Source organism: Penicillium maclennaniae (genome assembly GCF_028827695.1).
Source record: "Penicillium maclennaniae strain IBT 15551 chromosome Unknown utg000004l:1.0-3007600.0:1.0-3009580.0, whole genome shotgun sequence".
Lineage (NCBI taxonomy): Eukaryota > Fungi > Ascomycota > Eurotiomycetes > Eurotiales > Aspergillaceae > Penicillium > Penicillium maclennaniae.
Window position 1 is genome coordinate 649,842 of NW_026623216.1, and position 22,407 is coordinate 672,248.

Consider the following 22,407-nt stretch of genomic DNA (forward strand, 5'->3'; position numbering starts at 1 on the left):
AGTTGCGCAGGTTTGTGTCAGGAACGCCTCCCGAAGCTTATTCTGCGTTACGCCAGCCCTACCCATAAATGACCGCCTGAGGGCAACGCAACCCCAGCCGGCTCAGACTCGCTTTGGACCCAATGACCACTTGTTCCACGCGGGTAAAAGCGTCAAGAATGGAGTCGGACGGAGAAAACTCTAATATCTATAAGCTGCTGCCTGGCCCCGCCATAGGTGCATCTTGTCGACCCTGCCTAGTCCGTGGGAAGGGTCTGAAGCATCGAGAAAAAGATGTTCTTTTGTCTGTCACACCACCCACGAGGCCCACTGGGAAGTGTACTGAAACACGTGCAATGGTAGTGCCTGAAGATATGGCGCCAGCCATGTGGCTGCAATGCTCGAGTACTCATAGTCAAGACTGAGGCGCAGATGCGGCATTTAATGGCACCTCTCTATCAAACATAATTGTTTTTGACTCCCGACCCTTTTTTTTTTTCCGTCCGCTCCCAATTTCCTCAGTATTGCTCTTTCTTCCTCTCTCACTTACTCACTAATTGAATTCTTCCACGACACACAGTGTCTGGTCTTTTCACTCTGAATGGCTGATCCTTGCTCCATGAACTCTCTCGTTTCTACTGCCTCCTTGGTCTCAGGCACGTTGGCTGGGCTGCAATCATCTCGCAAGTCTGGAGATACAACTCGTCCACCCTAACTGACTTTGTGGGTCAATTGAGATTAAGGCCGTCAGCCTGAGCAATCACACGGTATCAGATCTATCATCCAGTTTGGATCGCTTAGTCGGTCACGATGAAGTGCTTCAGGCCGATCTTTCGGTGCGAGGTTGAGGGGGGCTGCAGACACGCAGCCCGTGACAATTGTGAAGGACGCAAAGGATGATGCCGTTATCGTGACAAGTACTGGGGATGGATCTGGCTACACGGTCAAGGCTAGTCCGAGATTGGTGGATCGCTGGCTCGATGTGACGGTCAGAATGGCCGGGTCCGCTCCGGTCTGTGTATCATCGCTGGCCTGTTGACGTGGGCCTTGATGGGCATTCGTTTCGGCAACTCGGATGTCTGGGTTGCTGCCATCTCCGATGTTCAGGCTATCTTGTGCTATGTGTTTGATTCGTTCCTCATGCGCCAGCTGCTCCGCGAGTACTCCGAGCAGCGCGAAGCCGTGGTCCAAATCCAGTCCCGATGCAACAGCCATCAGCGCATGATCGCTAGCATCAAGAGAAAGTTGGGACCAGAGGTGATTCATCGCGTCGCTGAGAAACGCAAGGATCAGGCTCTCCAACCCCTGGATCATGGACTGCGTGCCCAGGGTCTCTTTGCGCGATGTATTATCGTCTCGGCCAAGACGTTCGGACATATCATAAGTGCCGGTCTCTATTGGTTCTGCATCTTCATCTGGTTGGGCTTCGGCCCGCACTGCGGCTGGTCGGACCGGTGGCAACTCTACATAAACGACGCAACGTCAGCGCTGATGGTGCTGGTCTTTGCGTTTCTGGCCAGCCTGCGGGAATGCTATGCTGATTACACCAACGTCTGCCTGGATGCCATCTTCAGACTCGATTCGACTCTTGAGAAGGAGCTTCGCCGCCTCAGTCAAGATGACCTTCCCAATCAGACCGAAGTAATCTTGCCACCGAAGGAGAACTTCCTGCAGGTCACGATCTTCTACTATGCCGACATCATCGGCACCCTGATTGGCATCATCTTCCTCGTCTTAGTGATCATCACCTGGGCAGCTGTCGGGCCCATCTTCCACTTCAACAATAACTGGTGGCTGCTCATCGGCACGTATGCAGGGCTGGTTGGTCTGTTCGATAGTTTCGTCCTCCGCAATATCCAAGGTAAGGTGCACCAATACATCAACAGTCAAATTCGTATTGTGGAAAAGGCAGACGTGAGGCTTTTCGCTGGCCTGTCGATGGCTATCCCTTCATCTGGAAACGCCAAGCGCCCATCATTGAGCCAGCGTGTGTCCCGCTGGATGGATGCGGTCAGCTCCCATCTCTTCATGGTGATCGCAGGCTTCCTTCTCACCATTGGCTGTCTTGTCGCTTCAAGCGCCATGAAGTGGAGCCTCACCGGACAGTTAATTTCGAATGTGCCTCCCAGCATCATCGAGACATTCTTCATGCTCATTCTCATCACTGGTCAGAACGATGCGGAGGCAAACGCCCGAATCGATCTTACCAACATATACTACCGGCGCCAGCGGCTTCTGTCTTTCATGCAACATGCGAGCGAATTCTGTGAACAGCGGGAGCTCTCTGATGATGCTACTCCGCCTGCACAGTGAGATTTCTTCATTCGCAAGGACAGACTCGTTAATTTAAGCTGCTGTTTGATCTGGCATTCAACAAAGCCATGTCAAAATGGTCTGACACCGCAGTGTCGTTCAACCGACGCGTGAAAAGGACCGGCGATTGTATTTCTCTATTATTTTGTCTTTCTTGTTTGATCTATTAGTTTGTCTACATCTTTTGATTTGTTTGATTAATTTAAATGTCATGCCTGCCGCGGTAAAAAATCGTTGCTTTGCACTAAAGACCAATGTATACTTCCGAATTATATCCAAGACAGAGCAAAGATTTCGATTATAAAGATATACACCTAAACCGCAGTCCGGGAGGAATCAATTGAAGATTGGGCGTGTAATAACTATTGAGATCCGTGCCAGATCCCGGTAAACCGCTTCTGACTCCTCCCTCGCATCTCGATACAATCATCAATGATTGGGTCGGGTAGGGGCTGCCACTATTTATGGCGAGTTAAAGACTTCAATAAATGTTCATAATCCGACTGGAATGCCCCCTTTCAGATTTCTCCATGATCCAAGGTCCTGCCACGGCATCTGACCCACTTGAGCCTTTTAGCCTGGCGCTGTGAACCAACCGATTGTCTCCACATCTCTGGACCCTTACACACGAGGCGCGTGCAGACGGGAACGATGATAATGCCTACTTGGGGCTATCGGGCCAGATATGGTGTATTTTACTGCAGATGGGCCTCGATGTGTCATGGAGCAGGCCATAGCGATTCGGAATGAGGATAGGCACGTCGAAAGTATGTAGTCGCCTCTGCTCGTGATAGTTGCAAAATTGGCACGAATTGACAATTGATAGTCACATCCGTGACTTTGTTTGCTGGGCTAGTGAATGCAGAGGGCTGGCCAAGCTTTGCCCATTGATTGAGAAATAATTCATCGCTTCAATTGTTCATGCTTCCGATGCAGTATCGTGTCTCTATTAGTGTCAGAGCCCCCTTTAATTATTGACATTATACTAGCGCTACTTTCCGTGCCTATCATTTCTTGGTGTATGGGGAAATCATTGAAGTTGCGCCTAACAGCAGGGCTAAACACACGACTTTGACACTCGTCTCGAAGCTTTGATGAACGACTTTTTTAAATCGCTACATGGGACATCATAATGGGGACAAGAGCCAGGATTCCCATCCTGCAGAAATGTATCTGCCAAGATATCATTTTCAAGCATAGGACCTTCTTCACGCTTGGTCTCTGAGTATGAATGAGTGGCTCGGATCCAAAATCATCACACCCGTAATGCTTATGTGGACACTCCAATTCATGGTGGGGCTCCGATGAGAACAGAAGACCCCAGAATGGTTCAAAGGCGCGAATTGATATCCTCCATAATGACGTCGTCGTACATGTCTCGAACGTAAAGGGCAAAATCTTTGTGACCTATTCGTATCGCCGTGACTGCGATGTTCGCTTGGCAGAAGACAGGAAAGGTACCGGAAAAATGAAAAGATTTCGCGCTTTTTTGTTGCCTTTTTTCTGCGCTTTTGGAGAGCTTATTTGCGAGCTCGAAATCACCGGCGGTGAATGATTACTATTCACAAAAGATGTCCATGGAGAACTCCGTACGCGCTTTTGAAAGCAACCTTTGCTTTTGTTGCCTTCTGAAGAAAATAATCTACCACGGTCAAATCCGATCATCAAGAATACAAGACTTTATATCAGTAACAGAATATGAAAGTACGGATTGCTCGATGTATGTTTTAGATGTGGTGAAGGAGAGGGTTAGGCAATCAGCAATGCTGGATGCTAGAGACTGCTGAGATGGTACCATCAATCCTGAGTACTCGGCGACATGTTCAATTTTATTTTGGGACTGACAGGCATGTGAAAGTTACATGTCCCAGAGTTCAATACCTTGGGTAAGCGACATCTTAGGCAATGGAGCAAATAAGACTTCAATTATGACCATTGATGGCACAAACTGCCAGGCTTATAAAGAGATTGTGTGGACAAAGGTAAGAAATAGATCAGTCTCGGGCGGAAAGCCCCCAATCCAATGCAATTTGTCTATTTGAATTCGATGTGAGAGTGCCCATCATACACGCATACCCAGGGATCATAGATGGGCACATGCCAAATTTAATGCCGTAGCCATTGCCGAAAACCATATCAAGACTCCACAGGAAAGAAAACCAATACGGAAAAGAATCACCGCCATGCAGGTTCGTTACTTCTTGTCTCCATTCGGAGCACCTTCATCTTCCATGTCAACCATTTCCCTCAATATATCCTTGAGACCGCGCACGCCCTCGTCCACAACCGTGTCCGGAATGCGCACGTCGACCTCCTCGATATATTTCAACGGGTCGTATGGGGTGTTATCTGTATTATTGCCTGCATTACCCTTCTTGGTTCCATTGGCTTTTCCTTCTTTTGTGCCATTCGGTGTTGCTTCTCCGTTTTGTTCTCCGGAGTGTTTTGAGCCCAGCGCCGGGTGAGATCTACCTTCGGCCGATGCTATGACTGCCTCCATCACGTCGTCGAATGTCTCGCAGCGGCCGGCGCGGAGGAGTTCGGTGGCGAGGCTGGTGATCTTCTCGGTCCACCCTGCGCGGTGGAGCGAGCCCAAAAGTCTGTCTTGTAGCTCTTCTAATGCGGATGTGGCAGCAAGCTTCGTGAGAAGGTCGGACTCGAGGGCATCGGGGGTGGAAGAAGCGCCGGTGGGGGTGGAGGATGGCATGTTAGAGGGCTTCGGCGGGGTTCACGCCGCGAATGAGCCCTCGGGCTGGAGTACCTTGTCGCAGATTTTGAATTGAGGTTTGTCCTATGGTCTCGAAATGCGCCTCAGGGACTCGGATTGGATGTGGTGGTCACGGCGAGCTCGGCTTGGAGGGTTTGCGCCCCGTCGCATTCGCCGGTGCTTGTCGGCCTAAGCTTTTGCGACAACAGGCAACAAAATGAAAAGGGGAACCTGCCCCAAGTATGAATTGTGCTTGTCGAAGAATAGACTGATTATGATTATTGGCGCTGATGAGAGGCGGTTGCAGCTCGCGTAAAAGTGGATATGGAGAATGACGATGGTTCCGCGGTCCGGCCTGACAATGCGGCAGCGATCCCGGTTAGCGCTGCAGCGACTATGCAATGCGAGTTGACGGAAGGAAGGGATACAACGACTCAGTCTGTAGTCAAAGTGCATACTCACCAAAGTGGGGTCCTCGTAGTCAGGGAAATGAGCTCAGGTCGAGCGGGCGCAAAACGTCCTCGTTCCGGAGGTAAGGTAGTCGGGAGCCGGCGAGAAGGAGGGAATAGGGTCGGCCGGGAGAATAGACACCGGGTCAAAGAGATGTATCCATTGCACACCCGGAGAGATATCGGAATGTACAATTGTCACTGAGCAGTCAATTGCAGAAAACTGAAGGTTGAGAGCCACGGCTCATGGTATCCAGGCCAATCGGCGTGGAGGCGACAAGGAGTGTGCTGACATAACCACAGCCCTGACGAGGCGAGTCTCTTGATCCAGTATTTTCCTCGCTATTGATCATTTTTGGGGGTAAATAACTTAGCATAGAGTGGTTTATCAAGAGACAAATCTGGTGTATATTCATCGTCTTCGGACAGCTGAAGAGTTCTCTGCGGCCATGACCGTAAACATAATAGACTGCTTTAGTTCTACTTGAGCTTATATGAAATAAGCTGATGTCTTTCATCTTTGCCATATCTGTTCAATTTAAAGGCGGCTCCAAAAGAACTTACGACTGACTAGCCAGCATCTTTTACAATTTTCAGATTGCAGAACCCCTAAAATCCAGTTATGAAGATCCGGATAAAAATGAGCTGGTCACCGCTGTCTGGTGCTAACAATTATCATTTTGGACGTGTCGTTAACTAGGGCATTCTCCTCGCACCATTGGGACACGAAGTTATACACATGTGTAGAGAGAAACCCAAAGGACGTCGATGACAATAGGCTTTGCAACTAGTGACTAATATTAACTTTGGAACCTCGAATTCAAGAACAGATAATCTGTCACTCGACCCAGGAGTCTAGAAGCATTCTCCAGTTTCAATGCCCACGCGTCACAAAAGCGAGTGGGGCGCCTAAGGTGGCCAACACGTTCCCTTTCGCTGATCTTGGTGGGATCTAAGACAGCTGTGGTCCATTCTAGGAAGGTTTAGTCCCGGAAGACTAACTAATACATCTTCATTAGTAGCGATAACCTAATTTCCAAGTCAGATTAGCGAGAAACAGAAAAAAGAGGGAAAAAGATGCGGACGTGCCCGAGTCCAGACCGCGTCACGTGCACGCCATTGATGCGTCCCATTTGCGATGCCCATCGACCTCGACAATCCCTAGTCGATGTATTTCTGTCATCGTTGTCGCATGTTATCGTCTTCCACTCCGGACTTTGTCTCGCTGCTGCTTTGGCGTGCCTTTGCAGACCCCACGAAGCCCTAAACATCGGCCCGTGCCTGGGAAAGCTTCCCCGCTCTGCTTCCCGCGCCTACCCTCGTTTTCAACCTCCGGCGCCTATCGTCACAAGGGGCCCAAAGTTGCTCAAGACCTGCATCGCGCGATAGAACCGCGTGAACTGTCATTTCTGCAATCACTGCGATCTATGCTTCTTTGATAGGCTCGAGTCCTTCCTTCGCCCTCATCCGACCGCGCTTTCATGATCTACGCCCACGCTACGCATATTTACCAAGTTAGTTCTGTCTAACAGCTCTCCTCTGCCGACGGCGCTGGTGTCATTTGAGCGAATTACGTCTTTCGCGCACAAATCTCGCCCCTGAACAATACTCGGCGCGATGCTTCACACCTCTTATCACGCCGACTCCGATGCGGACGACGAGTACGAGCGCAGTGTAATCACTTCGCCGCACCTCCAAACGGAATTCGAGGCCTCTCCTATTGACTCCGACATTCCTTCTTCCGAACATACTCCGACCAAATTCGGCTACGGCAGCGACGGCCCACGCACACCGCGATCCATCATCTCGCAATGGACAGCAGATGAATGTATCGAATTTCTGACGTCGCTCGGTCTTCTCCAGTACTGTGGGACCTTCAGAGGTAATTTATATCACCACAGTGGCAAACCTCAATACTAACAACGCTTTCGCAGAGAATGGAATTGTGGGCGAAGCACTCATCGCTCTCAAACATGATGAACTGAAGGAAATGGGCATCAACAGTGTCGGGCATAGGCTGACGATCCTGAAAAGCGTCTATGAGATCAAGATTCGCCAGCAGGTTCCCCTAGATGTTGATCACTATATCCCTCTCTGTAGGTTTCCTCCGTCAACCTGGTCACTTAGGCTCCTGCTAATATTGAACACAGCTGCCGACCAAAGTATGAACGAAACTGCATCCCAAGACGACTTGGCCCGTTTAATTCAGTCAATTCAGCGTCGAGATGAAACAATTATCACCGTACAGGCGGAAATGCGGCGCCTTGCGGAGGACTACCGGCGGTTGAGGGAGGAGATATTGCCCGTTATCAAAATCGCCAAAGATCGATCCCAGCCGCTTCCTCCGCCCTCTTCCATGAGCCAGTCATCAGACACTTATCATGACGGCGCAACTCTTACATCACCTTCCCAGCTCACTCTCGTGGATAATCTCTCGTCATCGAAATTGAGTCGAGCTTTTTCCAAGCGCACGTATGGTGGAGGCGCGACATCCAAGACCAACTCACCCACACATATTCCTCCTTCCGTCTACGATGGGCGGAATTACGCCGATGGAGCCAGCCTCGATCCATCTGCCGCGGCCCTGGCTGCCTCTTCTCACCTCACTGCTTCGATGAACGGAGGAACGCAGCATTCACCTGGAGTCCCATCACCGACATCTCCAAATTCCCACACTGTTCAGCATCAGACACTCAATCCGCGATCCTATTCTCAGCCCAGCTCCAACTCCAGACATGATCACTCTGAAGAGATACAACGAAGTTTGTCTAGAGCAGATCGGCACACTCCCAGTCAGCAAACGCCTCGGACCGAAACACCGTCCTCTACATCTCGCGCAGAAAATCGCAACACCGGCGAGCCCTCCAGTGTGGAAATATTCAAATCGTTCCGCGTGTCTTGGGAGGACCCGTGCTACAAGGTCCTTCCTGCTGCTCTAAAGAAATACAACATCCACTCCGACCCGAAGAATTATGCGCTATACATTGTTTACGGCGACCAGGAGCGATGCCTAGCGTTAGATGAGAAACCTCTGTTACTCTTCAAACAACTCGAGAAGGAAGGACGGAAGCCGATGTTCATGTTGCGAAAGATCCATCCGGACAACCCTTCGTCGTATCCCCCCACCGGTTCAGCGCCTAACAGTGCTGGATTTGAAGGTGGACGCCAAGGGCAAATCAATTTACCAGGAGGTGTTCTGTGATTATTACGAGTCGAAGCATTTTGCGTCTGCCGCCCAAGATACCCAGTGACTTATGACATGCCTTTGTATCTTTCCGTTGCATCTGGGGTGCTGGTGTCTTGATATTCTATTCTTGATATGTCATCAATATTGGTAGTCCTAGCCCGCGGAGGGCTGGGGAATTTCGCAATTGCCGATATGGATTAGTCCGGCGTTCTTTTTCTTTCATTGGCAGTGTCTGCAAGGCCTGCTTCTTTATCTGTTAAACCCGCATCGTGCATAAGCCTTTTGTTATTTTTCTGGGATAATTTTAGACACTGAGCCTTGATACAAAACAGCGCTCAGTGATCACGTTGAAATTTCCATCATTATTCCAATTGGCGTCCTAAAAGTTGCTTCCATTTGTCTTTTGTCCCATGGTCTATAATGTGCTTATCGTCACGTGCCTTCGTGTCTCATCGCAACGCGCCGATAAGCTTTCCTTTTCCTCACTGCGCATCTACGACGATTTTCCAATGAGCTGGGACCGAGTGATTCAAGACTCCGATGAGGACGAGCCACTCATTGAGGAGCAGGCTTCCACGTTCAATGAGCCGCCCCGGGTTCATGAGTCCTCTATCCATGAACAATATCACCCGGTCGCGGACCAACAAACACCTTACCCAATTGAGCCCCATGATGCTAGCGCCGAACTACAACTGAACGTCAACTTTGATCAATTCCTGCAATCGCAAGAAAATAATCACGTGAATCTCAATTCGTCGCAACAGCGACGCGAAGAAAGGTGGATTCCATCGACTGGTGAAGGCGGGGGTGGATCGATTGGTGCGTGCGGTCAACAAGCTTGCTTATCTGTTGTTTGAGCTAACATACCTAGGCTCAGGTGCAATGATGACGGAGATCGGACTTGCGCAGCAACGCCTCTTTGACGACGAGGCTTTCAGTCTCGCCCAGCGTCTTCCATCCACGGCGACGCCATATTCGAGCGAGATATCCCAACCGGGTTCTTTCCCTACCATGCCAGTTTACCCGTACCAGCAGACGAACGAGGTCACCAAAATTGAATCGAACCCCGTCAAAAAAGTGGTCTACCCTTCATACGAGGCGACCCAGCTTATCCCATCGATTCAGGCCCACGGTTACGAGTATAGTACGCCCGCGGCATCGACCCCCGTGGATTCACCGATTGGGGAATATGGAGAGACCATGTCGTATCCTACGACCATCCACATCACTCACGAGTCTCGCGCGCATCCGTCGCAAAATGGTACCCAGAGATCCAAATCTATGCACTCGCAGCCGTACTCTCCACACGACACGGAGCCAATGTCATCTATCGTATCGCCGGGAGTAGGTCGTGTGAAGAGCGATAATGTCAGATCAGGCCTCATGTCACCAGGATACTCCGAAGCTGATGCCCACGACGAGCTTTCTTTGCCAGCTGTAACTGTCGAGGTAACCACGGTTAAGAAGCGTGGGCCTACGAAGAAACAGTCAATGCCAGAGAACGATGATGACGATGAACTCGCCATGGTGGAACCCAGGTCCACTAAGAGCAAGCCTGAAAAGAGGCAGCCAGGCCGGCCTCCCAAGGCTGCAAACATTGGAGAAACCACCGCAAACGAGAAAGAGGTCGCGGGAGCTGAAGCCCCAGGGGCTAATAGGGTTACAATCCTGAAGGTCAAAGCCCCCCTGCCACCTGTTGAGAAAGAGACCAAGAAGAAAGTCAGAAGAAGCAAGACCGCGGATTCGGTGATGCAGAAACCCCGTGCGGCGGATGACGATGTCATCTGGGTGGACCCAAGGCCTATCCAGGCGGATGCCAACAACCCAAGCATGAACACCACGATTCCAGAACCCATAGAGGGAACAGCGCCTCAAGCTGCAGAAAATCCAAGCAAGGAAGAACAACCGGCACCCAAGAAACGAGGGCGCAAGCGCAAGACACCGTCTGAACAGCCCATTGATGCCGAAGCATCCAAAGAGAACCAAGCACCAGAGCCACCAGCTCCAGCTCCTGAAGCTGCACCTGAGATCCTGGGCGACAAGCCAACAGTTCCACGCGCAGACCAAACACCCGTCCCAGACGCTCCTAATGAACCAACCAATCCCCTTCCCCAAACGCCTCAACCAGATACACAGACCCGGAAAGCACCAGGCGCACACAGCCCGATCTCATCGACGGGAAAGGTGCCTTACCGAGTGGGGCTGAGTAAAAGGGCGCGGATTGCGCCTTTGTTGAAGGTTGTTCGGAAGTGATAGATGGATCGAGTCATTTTTTTAATCCTGTGTTCTGGCTTCTTCTGCTGCGTTCATTATTCTTATACCCCTTTGTTGTTTTTACGAATTATGCTTTGATTTGATTTGAAGATCTGTTTAGGTGGGATTGATATTTTGTATACATCATTTTGCATTCTCATGCCTTGATGGGCCTTTGTCTCTGTGAGCAATTACGAAATTTACAATGAGCAGAAAAGAAAACTTCAGTTCAATGCAAAGAAATCCATTGGAGGACCTAAGTCACAGGAACTTGCTCGGTGATAACCAAGCTTCATCAAAGAATGAAGGCAATGAGGGTCAGGGCAAACAGCCACAGTGGGTGAATATAGATACAACATCATTCAATCCCACAAATCCATCATCGGGTGCATCCCAAAGGACAAACATTGGACCCAAGGGAATCACATGAACATGGCAGCAATCAGAGCCAGAAGGAGTGAAGTCAAAGCGGCGGTGCCAACAGCACGAAAATCAGACTCGCCTTCGGACTTGCCACTTTTGCCCGGAAATTTCGGGTCCCATGGGTCGCCGTTGGAGGGGGTCTCAACAGTACAATAGCCAGAGTCCTTACGACAACCAACGCCGCAGTGCAGGGTGGAATTCCCACAGAGGTGGTCGCTGCTGCAACACAGTCCAAAGCGGGAACTGAGACAGGTATAGTTTGAGCCACAGGTGCCATCGACAGAGACCTGTTGTGGCATACCCTTTTGGGGACCCTTCTTGGGAGGCTTCTTCTTGTTCTTGTGGCCGGGCCATCGATTGTCAATGCGATACCAATTGTCGCGCGGGTCTTGGAGACAGTCGCCGACTGTGACGGGGCGATATCCAAGTCGTTTCATTGTTCGTAGCATATGCTCCGTAAGATTGCGAACCGTTTGTTCGTGTGCATCGTGGGAAATGACCAGCCAAGACTTGCTCGCAGGGCTTCCCCCGGAAAGGGCCTTGTCGAAAGCATCTTTGGATAGCTGAATATGATCTGGACTGTCGTTCTTCCAGTCGTCTGTGTCTATGTCATAGAGAATGATGTGGTACCCCAGCTCGCCCATGGCCTCGCGGCATCCAGAGCCAGCGAGACATTTCGAGTACGGAGGCCGCATATAAGTCGGGAAGCTTCCCACAATATTCCGCAGGGCGGCTTCGTTCTTCTCCATCTGGTCGCGGCGCTGAGTGGGAGTGATCTTGCTGAGATCCTCATGCGACCAGGTATGACTGGCGATTTGATGACCACTCAGAAGCATGCGTTCGATGAGAGGAGCCCAAGGCAGGGTGGGATCATCAATCTGGCCTTTGCCGTTGTTGACACCGGTGATGAAGAAAGTAGCTGGAGCTTCGTACTTGTCGAGAAGATCAAGAAGTTCACCTGTATATCGCGTTGGGCCATCGTCGTATGTCAAAGCGACTGTTCCGGGAACAGTGCAGGAACGAATCTCCTGCGGACCGTACGGGACTTTACCAATGCTAGGGCGAAGTATGTCCTTTGTGGGCGGTCCCTTGGGTGTTCGGTCAGCATCGCATTGACCCCAGTCAATCAAGCAGTCAGGAGATCGGCAGTGCAAAGTGGAAGTGCCGCAATAACCTGGTACCCGTTTCTGATCAGTATGTTGTCCGTCAACTGGCACTGGGACTTACCTGAGGCAGAGCAACAGGTGCCCATAGGACATCGGCCCCATTTGGCACCACACTTATAGTCGGCATTCTGAGTGAGCCCGCGGGACTGAATGTTCTCGAGTCGACTTTCAATTTCGGCCGAAGGCTCTTCGCTGACCGACTTGGGCTGATCCAGGACGGTGCCGGTTGTGTCGGGTTTCATAGCATCGAAGAAGAAGCAATGGGCGGTGCCCATGAAGAGGGCGATAATACCAAGGAATCGATATAACCGCATCTCGAAGTATACCATCAGGTAAAATGGGCAATAAGAGGTAGGGGTAAGCTGGCTATGCAGACTAGCGAGAGAGGCGAGAAGGAGAAGTGGGAGACATGAGGGAATAAAGCAAGAAACAAGGAGACTGCCATCAGCGGCAAGTACGTGGGGCAACGGTTGGAGGGAGCGAGGAAGCAAAGTTGCATTGGCGAGACTAAAGCTAAATAGTGAGGAAGGCTCGCCCCTCGAAGTTAATCATGTTCCATAGTAGGCAGATTTGTTCCTCTTCTGAATCTTCCAGGACATGGGTCATGTTTGCATGGAAAGACAACATGGGTATCGTTTAATTCAAGTCAGACTGGCCCTCTTTTGTATCCTATCCAGCTTTCAGCTGATACATCCTGCCTAAGAAGCTAAGCTGCATGATTTGCGTTACCGGCGAGCCAAGCTATAACACTCGTAAACGCTGAGACACTTTGTCCAGGTTGCGCGGTGTTGCATGAAGGACACGCGATGACAGGCACTTGGAGCCAGCAGTGTCTTTCTTTCGCAGAACTTTGAAAGCAGGTAACCAGCTCAGTGTGCTGTAACACCCTCCTCTCCAACAGCAGAGAAGACGAATGGCACAAGACTATTCAGATGTGGACCAAACTTGACCGGGGCACTTCGGGCAATAGTACCGACCGCCGCAATCAGATGACGTCTGTGGACAGTGGATATCTCAGGCGATGCAAGAGTATCCGCGAGGCGCTTCACAAAAGCATTGAGCTGGGAATCAGAGTAGAAAAGAACCAGTCCAGAAATGCCCGCCAGCGCACGCTTAGTGACCACGGTTCCCGCGGTATCGTTATGAATAATGGCCATGACAGGCTCAGTCAGAGCAGCCAGCTCGTGCTCCTGGAGAAGCGGTCCGAAACATGTAACCACTTTGATGAGCACATCGATGGCATCACTACTGAAGCCCTTGGCCGGATCCTTCTCCAACATGCCCCGCACAACAGAGCCTCGGCGGCCAGAGCTTGACTGAGTCGGACCAACCAGCCTAGGAATCAGAACCTTGGATACGGCGTTATATGCGGTGACTGCGGACGGAGTCGCAGGCTGTCCGGCTTGAGGGCGGGGGAGGGTATCAACAATGGTGCGAAGGGCGGTATTAGGGACCGATGTGTCCAGCGTCTGGGAAGAGGTGAGGTTGGTTAATTTCTCGAGCAAGGGCATCAGTGCATTGAATGGCAGTCGAAGGGCCAAGGGGCCAAGACTGTTGTCTGCGTTAGTCGTGAACGGAAGGTGGAGGATGTTACGCACCACTTCAACGCTTGATTTTGAACGTCGCCATGCTGATCATCCAGTGCCTTGAGCAGTCCATCAGCCAATTTAGTGGCAGATCTTTCATCACCCGAGAGAAATGAAGAGTTTGGGCTGTTGAGAATATTGAATAGATCATTGAGAGACATGTATCGCAGGTCGGCATCGGGGTCGTCGAGCTTGCCCAGAAGGGTGAAGATGCTCTGCTGGGTAATGTGTCGGTCTCCCATGGCGGTGACAAGGCCTTAAGCGTGATGCAAGAGTCGCTGCGGATATGAAAGGAGCAATTCGCCAACGTTATCGTCAACGAGGCTGATAGCTGCGCCAAACGTGGGGTCTCGAGCCTCAGGCAGAAGCTCATTTGATGCCTAGCAGCCTTGTTGCCTGGGGCAGAGACAACGTGTGGGAAGAAGCAGAACTAAGTCATCTTATGCTTACAATTTTTCATGCTTACGACTTCTCATCTCGAACTATTGAGTCAATTAAGACCGAAAGTATTAGAAAGAAGTCATTCGGCGCCATGAGCCTCCCTGACGAGGTCAATCTAATCAGATGGAGCTCCGCCCTTCCCCACGAGCTATGAACTCTTCCATAGGAATACACACCTAGGGACATGATAAGCCAACAAAGGCTAATTCAAAAGCAAATCCCCATAAATAATTACTACTCTAGATCTTGTATTCTCTCAGAGGGGTTCTTACCAGAGACAAGAATGCAGGCTTGCTGCACCATTACATCACCGTGGCAGCCGCACAGACCATCGGGAGCGGCTGGGAAACATGTCTTACGATGGGCTCGGTGCTTTGTACCTCAAAGCGACATGGCTAGCTCCGGCCCCTGGGTCTCGTGCACACCTCACCTCCTCTCTACGCTCTTCTGATTCTATCCCCCTTCCCTCAATTCTCAATAATCACATTTCTATCTGTACCATCATGGTCTTTGCCCGCCGCTCTGCACTCCGCGCTGCTAATGCAGCTCGGGCCTTTCGCGCCCCGGTCTCAAGGCGTACCGGTCAGGTATTGGGTAAAAGGTTTAACTCTACCGGTGGAAAGGGCCACCATGAGTATGCGACTAGTGATACTCCATGGTACGTTGTGTCTCATTATGCTCTTCAGCCAATTGGGCCTCTGACGAATTGTTTCCCGTTATAGGCTCCTGGCGTCAGCTGGTGTGACCCTCCCCATGATTTACTACCTTTGGCCTTCTGGTTCCGATAAGCCTCATGGCCATGGGCATGACGATGTTCACGGCGAGCATGAGGACCAGGCTGGGGAGAAGGGAGAAGAGGCATCTTCTGACTCTGATGCTGGGGAGGAGAAAGATGTGAAGGAGGCCGAGGAGAAGCCTAGTGAGGAAGACAAGGAACAGAAGAAGGATGATGAAACGGAACAGAAGTCTACCGAGTCCAACGATTCCAAGGAGTCCAAGGGAGAACCCGAGGGATCTAAGACGGAATCTAAGGAATCCAAGGATGACTCCAAGGAAGAATCCAAGGAAGAATCCAAGACAAAGGAAGAACCCAAGACAAAGGAAGAACCCAAGACAAAGGAAGAACCCAAGGAAGAACCCAAGGAAGAACCCAAGGAAGAACCCAAGGAATCTAAGGACTCCAAGGATGACTCCAAGGAAGCAAAGACAGAATCCAAGGAATCCAAGGAAACCAAGGATGAGCCGAAGAACGACTCCAAGGAAGAACCTAAGGAAGCCAACAAGGAAGACACCGATGAGAGCAAGGATGAGGTTAGCCAATTGACTTCAAATTATAGGTCACAAAGCTAACGAATCCATAGTCTTCCTCCCACATGGACTCGGAAAAGACGAAATGAAAGTAAAGGTTGTACAGCTCGTCAGGCTCATGTGGTTTGGGGTTGACCCAATGATCTAATGAGGTTTTTTCTGGTCATAAATGGTATTCACTAGTTGGTTACATAGTAATTCTGTAGCAGTGAGAGTAGCCATCTTCTGCCACAGTCTACCAGACAAGATACCCCCTCCTCGATGCCTTTCAATAGCGCAATGACCAAGATGTTTTGCTATCGCTCTATCGTACTTGATCACTTACTAGTATTCGGAAATCGCGGTCATATTTTGTCAACATAGAGATGAGCCCTACACAAGAGACCACAATACGCCGGAAACACCATCCAGATACCATCAATTCCGACTCCAGGTGCAAGGATGAGGTCCATGCGAGTTCTCTTTTCTTCAGGGCTGGGAGACTACATTTGGAATACTCCTCAGGTGAGCACTGCGGTCTACGAGGGCACAGCGGCAAACAGAGACGGCCGTAGGATTGCGCTCGGCCTGGTTTCAATGGGCTTGAGACTATGACTGCTCAATGCTACGCTTCTGTCTTCAAGTTGGACACGACTCACTTCATCGCCAACCCACGTATCAACCTCCTGGAGGAAGACTCGAAAGCTGAAGCGATATGGTAAGCTCTCGCTCAAACACTACCGCACTGGTGAGGGCATGAAGCCGGGCTTTACTCCACTTGTCGCACCCTCTACTGGCTGGTCCTCGTCAGGTGTAACGAATTGAAGATCAAGCACTGAAAGCTCAATCTGACTTGGGGACAAGGTGACTGGAAGTTTCCAGCAACTACGATCGCAACCAGGAATATGATGTATGGATTCGCAAAAGCTTTGCCGCGGTCAGCATAAATGACCGGTGCCGTTGACAATGGGTAGCAATACAATCATAGAGAGGAGTGAATTGAAACCCTCTTCCTTTGTCCAGGTTCTGCCTTCGTGTCTCATTGTAACTGTTCTATCCAGCATCTCGAAGGTGGACACGGAAAGCCCACATGAAACAACGCACACGCGAGTTAGTTCATCGAATGGAGAGCTAACGTCAAGAAACCCTTTATTTTCTTTTTATGACGATTCATTTTATTGAACACCGGGATATTAAATATTCGACATTATCATGTGTCTCGAGGCAAAATAGAGTGTACATAGCATGGAAGAATAGAGCGAGAACGAGGGACAGCCACTGCGGCCAACGCCATCGCAGATGAAACTGGGTAACGAAGCCAGCGACTACATGAAAATGTTGATGCCGGGTCGCAGAGTAGGATGCTTCTGGATCACTCACTGAGGGGGCCAAGTACGGGTCTTAGAAACGTTACACTAGCAAGACCGGCCACGGCAATGGCCCGCGAAAGTAATGCCCCGAGTTTGGCGAGACCGCCACCAGCCTAGTGAGATTTTCAAATTGAGGATATGTTACACGGACTTGCTCAATGCCATGGTCGAAGACAAATGGTAGCCAAAGAAGCAGTCCTGAAGAATCCGCCGAGGAGGAGGCAGACAAAGATGGTAGCAACATTCTTCTCAGCGCAATAGGAAAACGCCGACACTTGTTGGAATGTTTTCGCTTAAGAATCTCAGAGGCCGGCCCGAACAGGGAAGTGGTTAAAATCGACACCTCTTTGGATATGTCAAAGTCGTGGTTGCGGTCCTTACTGACCGGATTCATGACGGATGAGTTGAAGGTCACAACACATACTAGTGCGGCCAGGTAGGCCGTGATGAGCGCCTTTCTGGGGGGGGGGGACTACAACCAGCAAAGGTCGGCGGTTGAGGTTAGAGCTGAGTATAGCAACCACTTACTGGGTCGGTGAGCCCACCCCAGTCCAGTGTAGATTGCCTCTCGGAAGTCTTCTTCTGAGTCGAAGATGTATTCATCCCTTTGTATGTTTTTTAAACTGCCGCAGGCCATGTGATAGGATGGGAGTGCGAGTTGCGGTGAAACAAGTCGTACACAGTATACCACCAACAATAGCTCTGATGGAAAAGATCGGAAAGCCAGAAAGAAGGATCATGACAAAATACCCCAGATTGAACGGGGAGGTAACATCTGTTCCTCAACGAGCCGTGCTTCGAATACTGCATATCTCTCAGAGATTGTTAGACCTATTGCGCAGGCTCACTGAGCAAAGGGTGGAAAGCTCTTCAAAGTCGCGCGGAAGTCAACTTAATACGAATGCTGTTATTTTCTTCTAGCTCAATAATGTGGTAACAAAAAAAGTATTGAGGTTTGGAAACACAGGTCTGATTCCACTTGTGCGCGGTCTCTCCGCGGACTTCCGAGAAGCTACTATACGAGACTAATTACGGCTCGAAGAGCTAAGAAAGCTAATCGAGGCCGTGGTTCTGATTCTAAGGGGTACGCGGGAATTGCCGACCCAGCTTCCTTCCAAGCGGCGGCCTAGCAGACCGGATGAACTATGAAAAGGGCTAGATCGCCTATCACAAAGTGGGCCAGCAATCGTGAAAGTGCTTGGCGAACTACAGGATGACTAAGGAATTATTCTGCCAGTATTATATGAATTATCCTTTTAAATTGGATGTTTTAAGACTGCGTCCCCTTCTTTCGCTTTAATTCAGCTCCTGAATCCAGTGTGGCATGTGATTTACTAGCCCTTCTAGTATATCTGTAGGCAGAGCCTCCAACCCTTCCTGTATGATAGGCGTAAGGTCATAGTAGCCTGAATATAATGCGTAGGATGCGGATTTAGAAGACACGTACTCCTTTAGCCAATACCATAGGCTTTGCTGGGGATTAAGTCAGGCGAAATAGGGGGATGATCTATTTCACTTAGTTGATAGAGGAAGAAGTTAAATTTGTCACCTATAGTGATGAATGTATGTGGATTGTAAGAAAAGGAAAAAGGCGGTGAAAATACCAAAATTTATTCCTTGGTCATCCTGTATGCACACAAAGGGCGGCCACTGAAGTTTTCCAGAGTGCTACCGGACTGTTGTGTGTTCAGGCACTGCCAAGTCTAGCAAATTGATGACTTGCATTATCCTATAAGCAAACTTCTCGATATAGTCCTGATGTGCAGTGAAGTAGTGAACTATTAGTCAAGAGTGTACAAGAACCTCCTTTATCTAGTTTAGCCTCCACTCAGTCGATGCTGGATCTGATCGAATCGAAAGACCGAGTTGCTCCGGTATGGGTGTGCTGAGGCTCTCACACTAGTCAAATATGGTGAATGGAGCTTGTGGGCACAGGCTTTGTGTGCGTCCTCGGATTGGACACCAATCGAAAACACACGACGATCTTACCCAGCGACAGTTTCAGGGTCAATAGGACTTGGAAGAGCTTAAGCGAGCTAAGCCTCCACTTTAGGAGAACGGATGGGGCTCTCTGAGATGATCTGAAATGAGTTTGTGGTGCTCGGGTATTCATAAAATCGACTATACCTGCGTTGTTTTGGCGCGGTCGATCTTTATCTCGAATTGTGATGTGTGGATCTCGCTGTCGTTTTGTAGACCGTCCAGCGACCCCGAGATCTCTACAATAGCGGAGCTTTCTCCATCGGAGGCGTCCTCAACAATTGTTCTGTCCGTCCCATTGGCCTGGGTGAAGGCCTACAGTATATGCTTCAATTCATACGGCTGGCGGATGGCGAGGGTATAAAATCCCCCCAACCCGCAGCAAAGACCCTCGTCAACAGCAAAAAAGTCCATCTTATATTTCAATCTTCATCGTCTTAGTCACCATGAAAGTTGCCGCTACCATTCTCCCTCTTCTCACCGCGGTGTCCGCCTCATGCCTTCACGGCACCTCGCTGTTGCCGCGTTCAGCTGACGGCACCGTCGACATTAACTACTACAACTATACCAACCTCGGCGGCCCCCTCAACTGGTACGGTCTCGATAAAGAGAAAAACAGTGCTTGCGCTACTGGCAAGCGTCAGTCGCCCATAAACATTGTCACCCAGAACATTGACTACGCTGCCGCCAATTCCGTTCACTTCAATATTCCTACTGCCAACGATATCAAGTTTGAGAACCTTGGCTCGGGCCTTGAGGTCGTTCTGACCAACGGTTCCCTGGTCACCAAGGCTGGCTCCTACGAGCTTGCTCAGTTCCACTTCCACACTCCTAGTGAGCACCGCATCAACGATGAGCACTATCCCATGGAGGCTCACTTTGTCTTCGAGAACTCTGGTATGTCCATCCGTATTGAAGTCTTGCCTAAAGACTTTTACTTTCTTTCATCTGCATAGCTTGTAATTTTCGAACTAAGACTTTTTTAGCTGGCGCCATCGCCGTTGTGGGCTTCGTCTTCGAGCTCTCTCAGTTCGGTTACTCTTACCCCCTATTCGACTCCGTCTTTGCTCACGTTGAGGACATTGCCACTCCTGGCACTTACACTAAGACTGGCAAGCTTGACTTCACTGCGCTCACTCGCCACCTGAACACCCACGGTATTTATCAGTACAATGGCTCTCTCACTACTCCTCCCTGCTCCGAGAGCGTGGCCTGGTACCTCAGCACCGAGCCTCTGCCCGTGAACGTTCAGAGCTACAATGCTGTCAAGCACATTCTCAAGTTCAATTCGAGATATACCCAGAACGCCCTTGGCCAGGACAACCTGCTCGAGGTTGCCGCGGCTGACTTGAACTAAGCTCAAGCTCTGTTGAAGTATGTTTCGCTGCGCAGATTGGCCGTGCCGGTTGAAACAAATTTGTGTCATAGTGTTCTGCCCGGCTTGTTAGGTTGGAGCGGGCATACACCGCTGTAATAGTATGCAAGCAATTATCTCAAAATAATAGTCATGGTTTAGCGAGCCATCGATGGCAAGATCTCGGCAGTCAAATGCCAATTAGTTATGTGGAGACACGACTCATTTCACCCAATCATTTTGCACAGAATAGGTTTCCTGTCTCAAAGACGAAAGTACATGCCGTAGCTTCCGTTTAGGGGGCAAGCGGATGGCATCGTAGGAGAAATCTCTTCATCGGAAGAAGCATCCACAAGCATCTCTAGTACGAGATCTATTGTGCAAAGCGGGGCTCTGATCCCGACGCTTGTTTGAGGAAATCTCACCTGCAGATCCCTGAACGGCCGAGTTCCCCGACACCAAAGTCGGACTTGTTCTACGGGCACTTGATTCTCTTGTGAGACTCATTAAGGGCGACATCGTACTAATGTTCCCAAATCATCGAATGTCGCTATCCTTGTGAACGTTTTGGGACCCTGATCCACTCTGAAGTTTGGAAGTGTTAGTGGCCCCGGAAGTTCACTATTCTCCAGCGCGCTGCAGATCTTACTTTGATACGGTGCGAAGTGCGCACGCTAGCTCCCGCGGCCCCTCGTTGTGTTCGCCACCTGATTTTTGGTGCCTTTCACATATTCCAGCGACCAGACCCAATTCGTCGATTGCGAGAGTTCACGTATTTCCCGGTCTTCCCGCCCACCCATTCTATCAATTCCTTATTCATGAAGCATTCAGATGACCACAACGCCTTTATGTTCAATTGAAACTCTATCAGACGTTTGCCAGCTCTATAGCTAGGCTTTCTGTGTATACTGTATACATATTGCCGTTTATTTTTCCTTCTTTTGCTACTGAAACTCCCTGGGTAGGTGCTACGGAGGATAAACTACTACCTAGGCTTCCGCACAACCCAATGTAACCCTGACCCAACCGTACCTGATTCGGAGTCGGTTAGGTTTTAGGTGGAATTCCTCGACCTGGAATTCCTCGAGCTAACACTAGGCGTTTTTTTCCCTCAACCAAATCGGGACCCCAAAGACCATCGGTTACCCGCGCTTAAAGTCACTCTGGCATTATGCCCGATCTTCTTAGAGTTGTGAAGTGACTTGTGCACGGCTGGACACATCTGATCGAAAATACAGGTCAGTTGAAATGCGAGTTAATTGATCATGCAAAAACAAATGTAGCGTTTGAATCATAGACCTAGTTCATCCCGATTCCATCTCAAAATAAAATGTTCCCAAATGACATTGCGGGTGAGATCACAATTGACCATCCATGATTATTCGGAACTTAAAGGAACATGACAGTATTTGCTAAGCCCATTACGTAGAGGAATTATACCCGGCCAAATATACGTCTTGTATTACAGTATTCTCAGCGGAGTTTTGTTAAGATTCGGCTGTGGCAATGCAGACTATGCTAAGCTTAATGACATCTTCGAATCATGACAAGTTTTTGTAATGAGAGTTCGTTTGGTAATACTCCCTTCTCTGGCTTATGATTATTGGCTTGACGACATCCTAGAAGCAATACTAGTATAGTAAATTTTCTTTGTAGCTAGACCCGCGATGAAGAACTTAAAGAGGACCCATTGCGTTTGAAGTGTTCCGAAGGAATTTCCTCTAGAGATTAGACAGAAAAAGATGCTAAAAAATTCTGTATAGTACTACGAACTCCTCAGGGCTCTGATTAGACTAGGGGTTATGATATCTTTGATATTCGAATAAAAGTCTATCCTCTATTATCTTGGCTAAATCTTGCAATTAATGTACACTCTGATCGAATAAAATTAAAATACTTCTAGTTGATAGAC

At 49.7% G+C, this 22,407-nt stretch overlaps 8 protein-coding genes across 8 annotated transcripts; 5 read left to right on the top strand and 3 right to left on the bottom strand.

Annotated features, from left to right (window-relative positions):
* Positions 1 to 1,029: 1,029 nt before the first annotated feature.
* N7477_004431 (uncharacterized protein) lies at positions 1,030 to 2,292 on the top strand (the record flags this gene model as incomplete). Its single annotated transcript, XM_056966094.1, has 1 exon — positions 1,030 to 2,292. One exon carries the CDS (start codon positions 1,030 to 1,032, stop codon positions 2,290 to 2,292), a length of 1,263 nt encoding a protein of 420 aa, XP_056822875.1.
* A 2,194-nt stretch (positions 2,293 to 4,486) lies between these two features.
* N7477_004432 (uncharacterized protein) lies at positions 4,487 to 4,999 on the bottom strand (the record flags this gene model as incomplete). Its single annotated transcript, XM_056966095.1, has 1 exon — positions 4,487 to 4,999. The coding sequence occupies one exon, from the start codon at positions 4,997 to 4,999 to the stop codon at positions 4,487 to 4,489; it is 513 nt and encodes a 170-aa protein (XP_056822876.1).
* Positions 5,000 to 7,065: 2,066 nt separating this feature from the next.
* On the top strand, positions 7,066 to 8,650 carry N7477_004433 (adaptor protein STE50; the record flags this gene model as incomplete). The annotated part of the gene is made up of 3 exons (XM_056966096.1): positions 7,066 to 7,330; positions 7,383 to 7,544; positions 7,599 to 8,650. The coding sequence occupies 3 exons, from the start codon at positions 7,066 to 7,068 to the stop codon at positions 8,648 to 8,650; spliced, it is 1,479 nt and encodes a 492-aa protein (XP_056822877.1).
* Positions 8,651 to 9,045: 395 nt separating this feature from the next.
* Positions 9,046 to 10,888, top strand: N7477_004434 (uncharacterized protein; the record flags this gene model as incomplete). The annotated part of the gene is made up of 2 exons (XM_056966097.1): positions 9,046 to 9,454; positions 9,513 to 10,888. The coding sequence occupies 2 exons, from the start codon at positions 9,046 to 9,048 to the stop codon at positions 10,886 to 10,888; spliced, it is 1,785 nt and encodes a 594-aa protein (XP_056822878.1).
* A 422-nt stretch (positions 10,889 to 11,310) lies between these two features.
* On the bottom strand, positions 11,311 to 12,791 carry N7477_004435 (chitin deacetylase CDA6; the record flags this gene model as incomplete). The annotated part of the gene is made up of 2 exons (XM_056966098.1): positions 11,311 to 12,485; positions 12,539 to 12,791. The coding sequence occupies 2 exons, from the start codon at positions 12,789 to 12,791 to the stop codon at positions 11,311 to 11,313; spliced, it is 1,428 nt and encodes a 475-aa protein (XP_056822879.1).
* Positions 12,792 to 13,346: 555 nt separating this feature from the next.
* N7477_004436 (uncharacterized protein) lies at positions 13,347 to 14,305 on the bottom strand (the record flags this gene model as incomplete). The annotated part of the gene is made up of 2 exons (XM_056966099.1): positions 13,347 to 14,028; positions 14,076 to 14,305. 2 exons carry the CDS (start codon positions 14,303 to 14,305, stop codon positions 13,347 to 13,349), a joined length of 912 nt encoding a protein of 303 aa, XP_056822880.1.
* Positions 14,306 to 15,007: 702 nt separating this feature from the next.
* On the top strand, positions 15,008 to 15,901 carry N7477_004437 (uncharacterized protein; the record flags this gene model as incomplete). Its single annotated transcript, XM_056966100.1, has 3 exons — positions 15,008 to 15,162; positions 15,227 to 15,815; positions 15,866 to 15,901. 3 exons carry the CDS (start codon positions 15,008 to 15,010, stop codon positions 15,899 to 15,901), a joined length of 780 nt encoding a protein of 259 aa, XP_056822881.1.
* Positions 15,902 to 19,587: 3,686 nt separating this feature from the next.
* Positions 19,588 to 20,498, top strand: N7477_004438 (carbonic anhydrase family protein; the record flags this gene model as incomplete). Its single annotated transcript, XM_056966101.1, has 2 exons — positions 19,588 to 20,038; positions 20,128 to 20,498. The coding sequence occupies 2 exons, from the start codon at positions 19,588 to 19,590 to the stop codon at positions 20,496 to 20,498; spliced, it is 822 nt and encodes a 273-aa protein (XP_056822882.1).
* Positions 20,499 to 22,407: the final 1,909 nt, after the last annotated feature.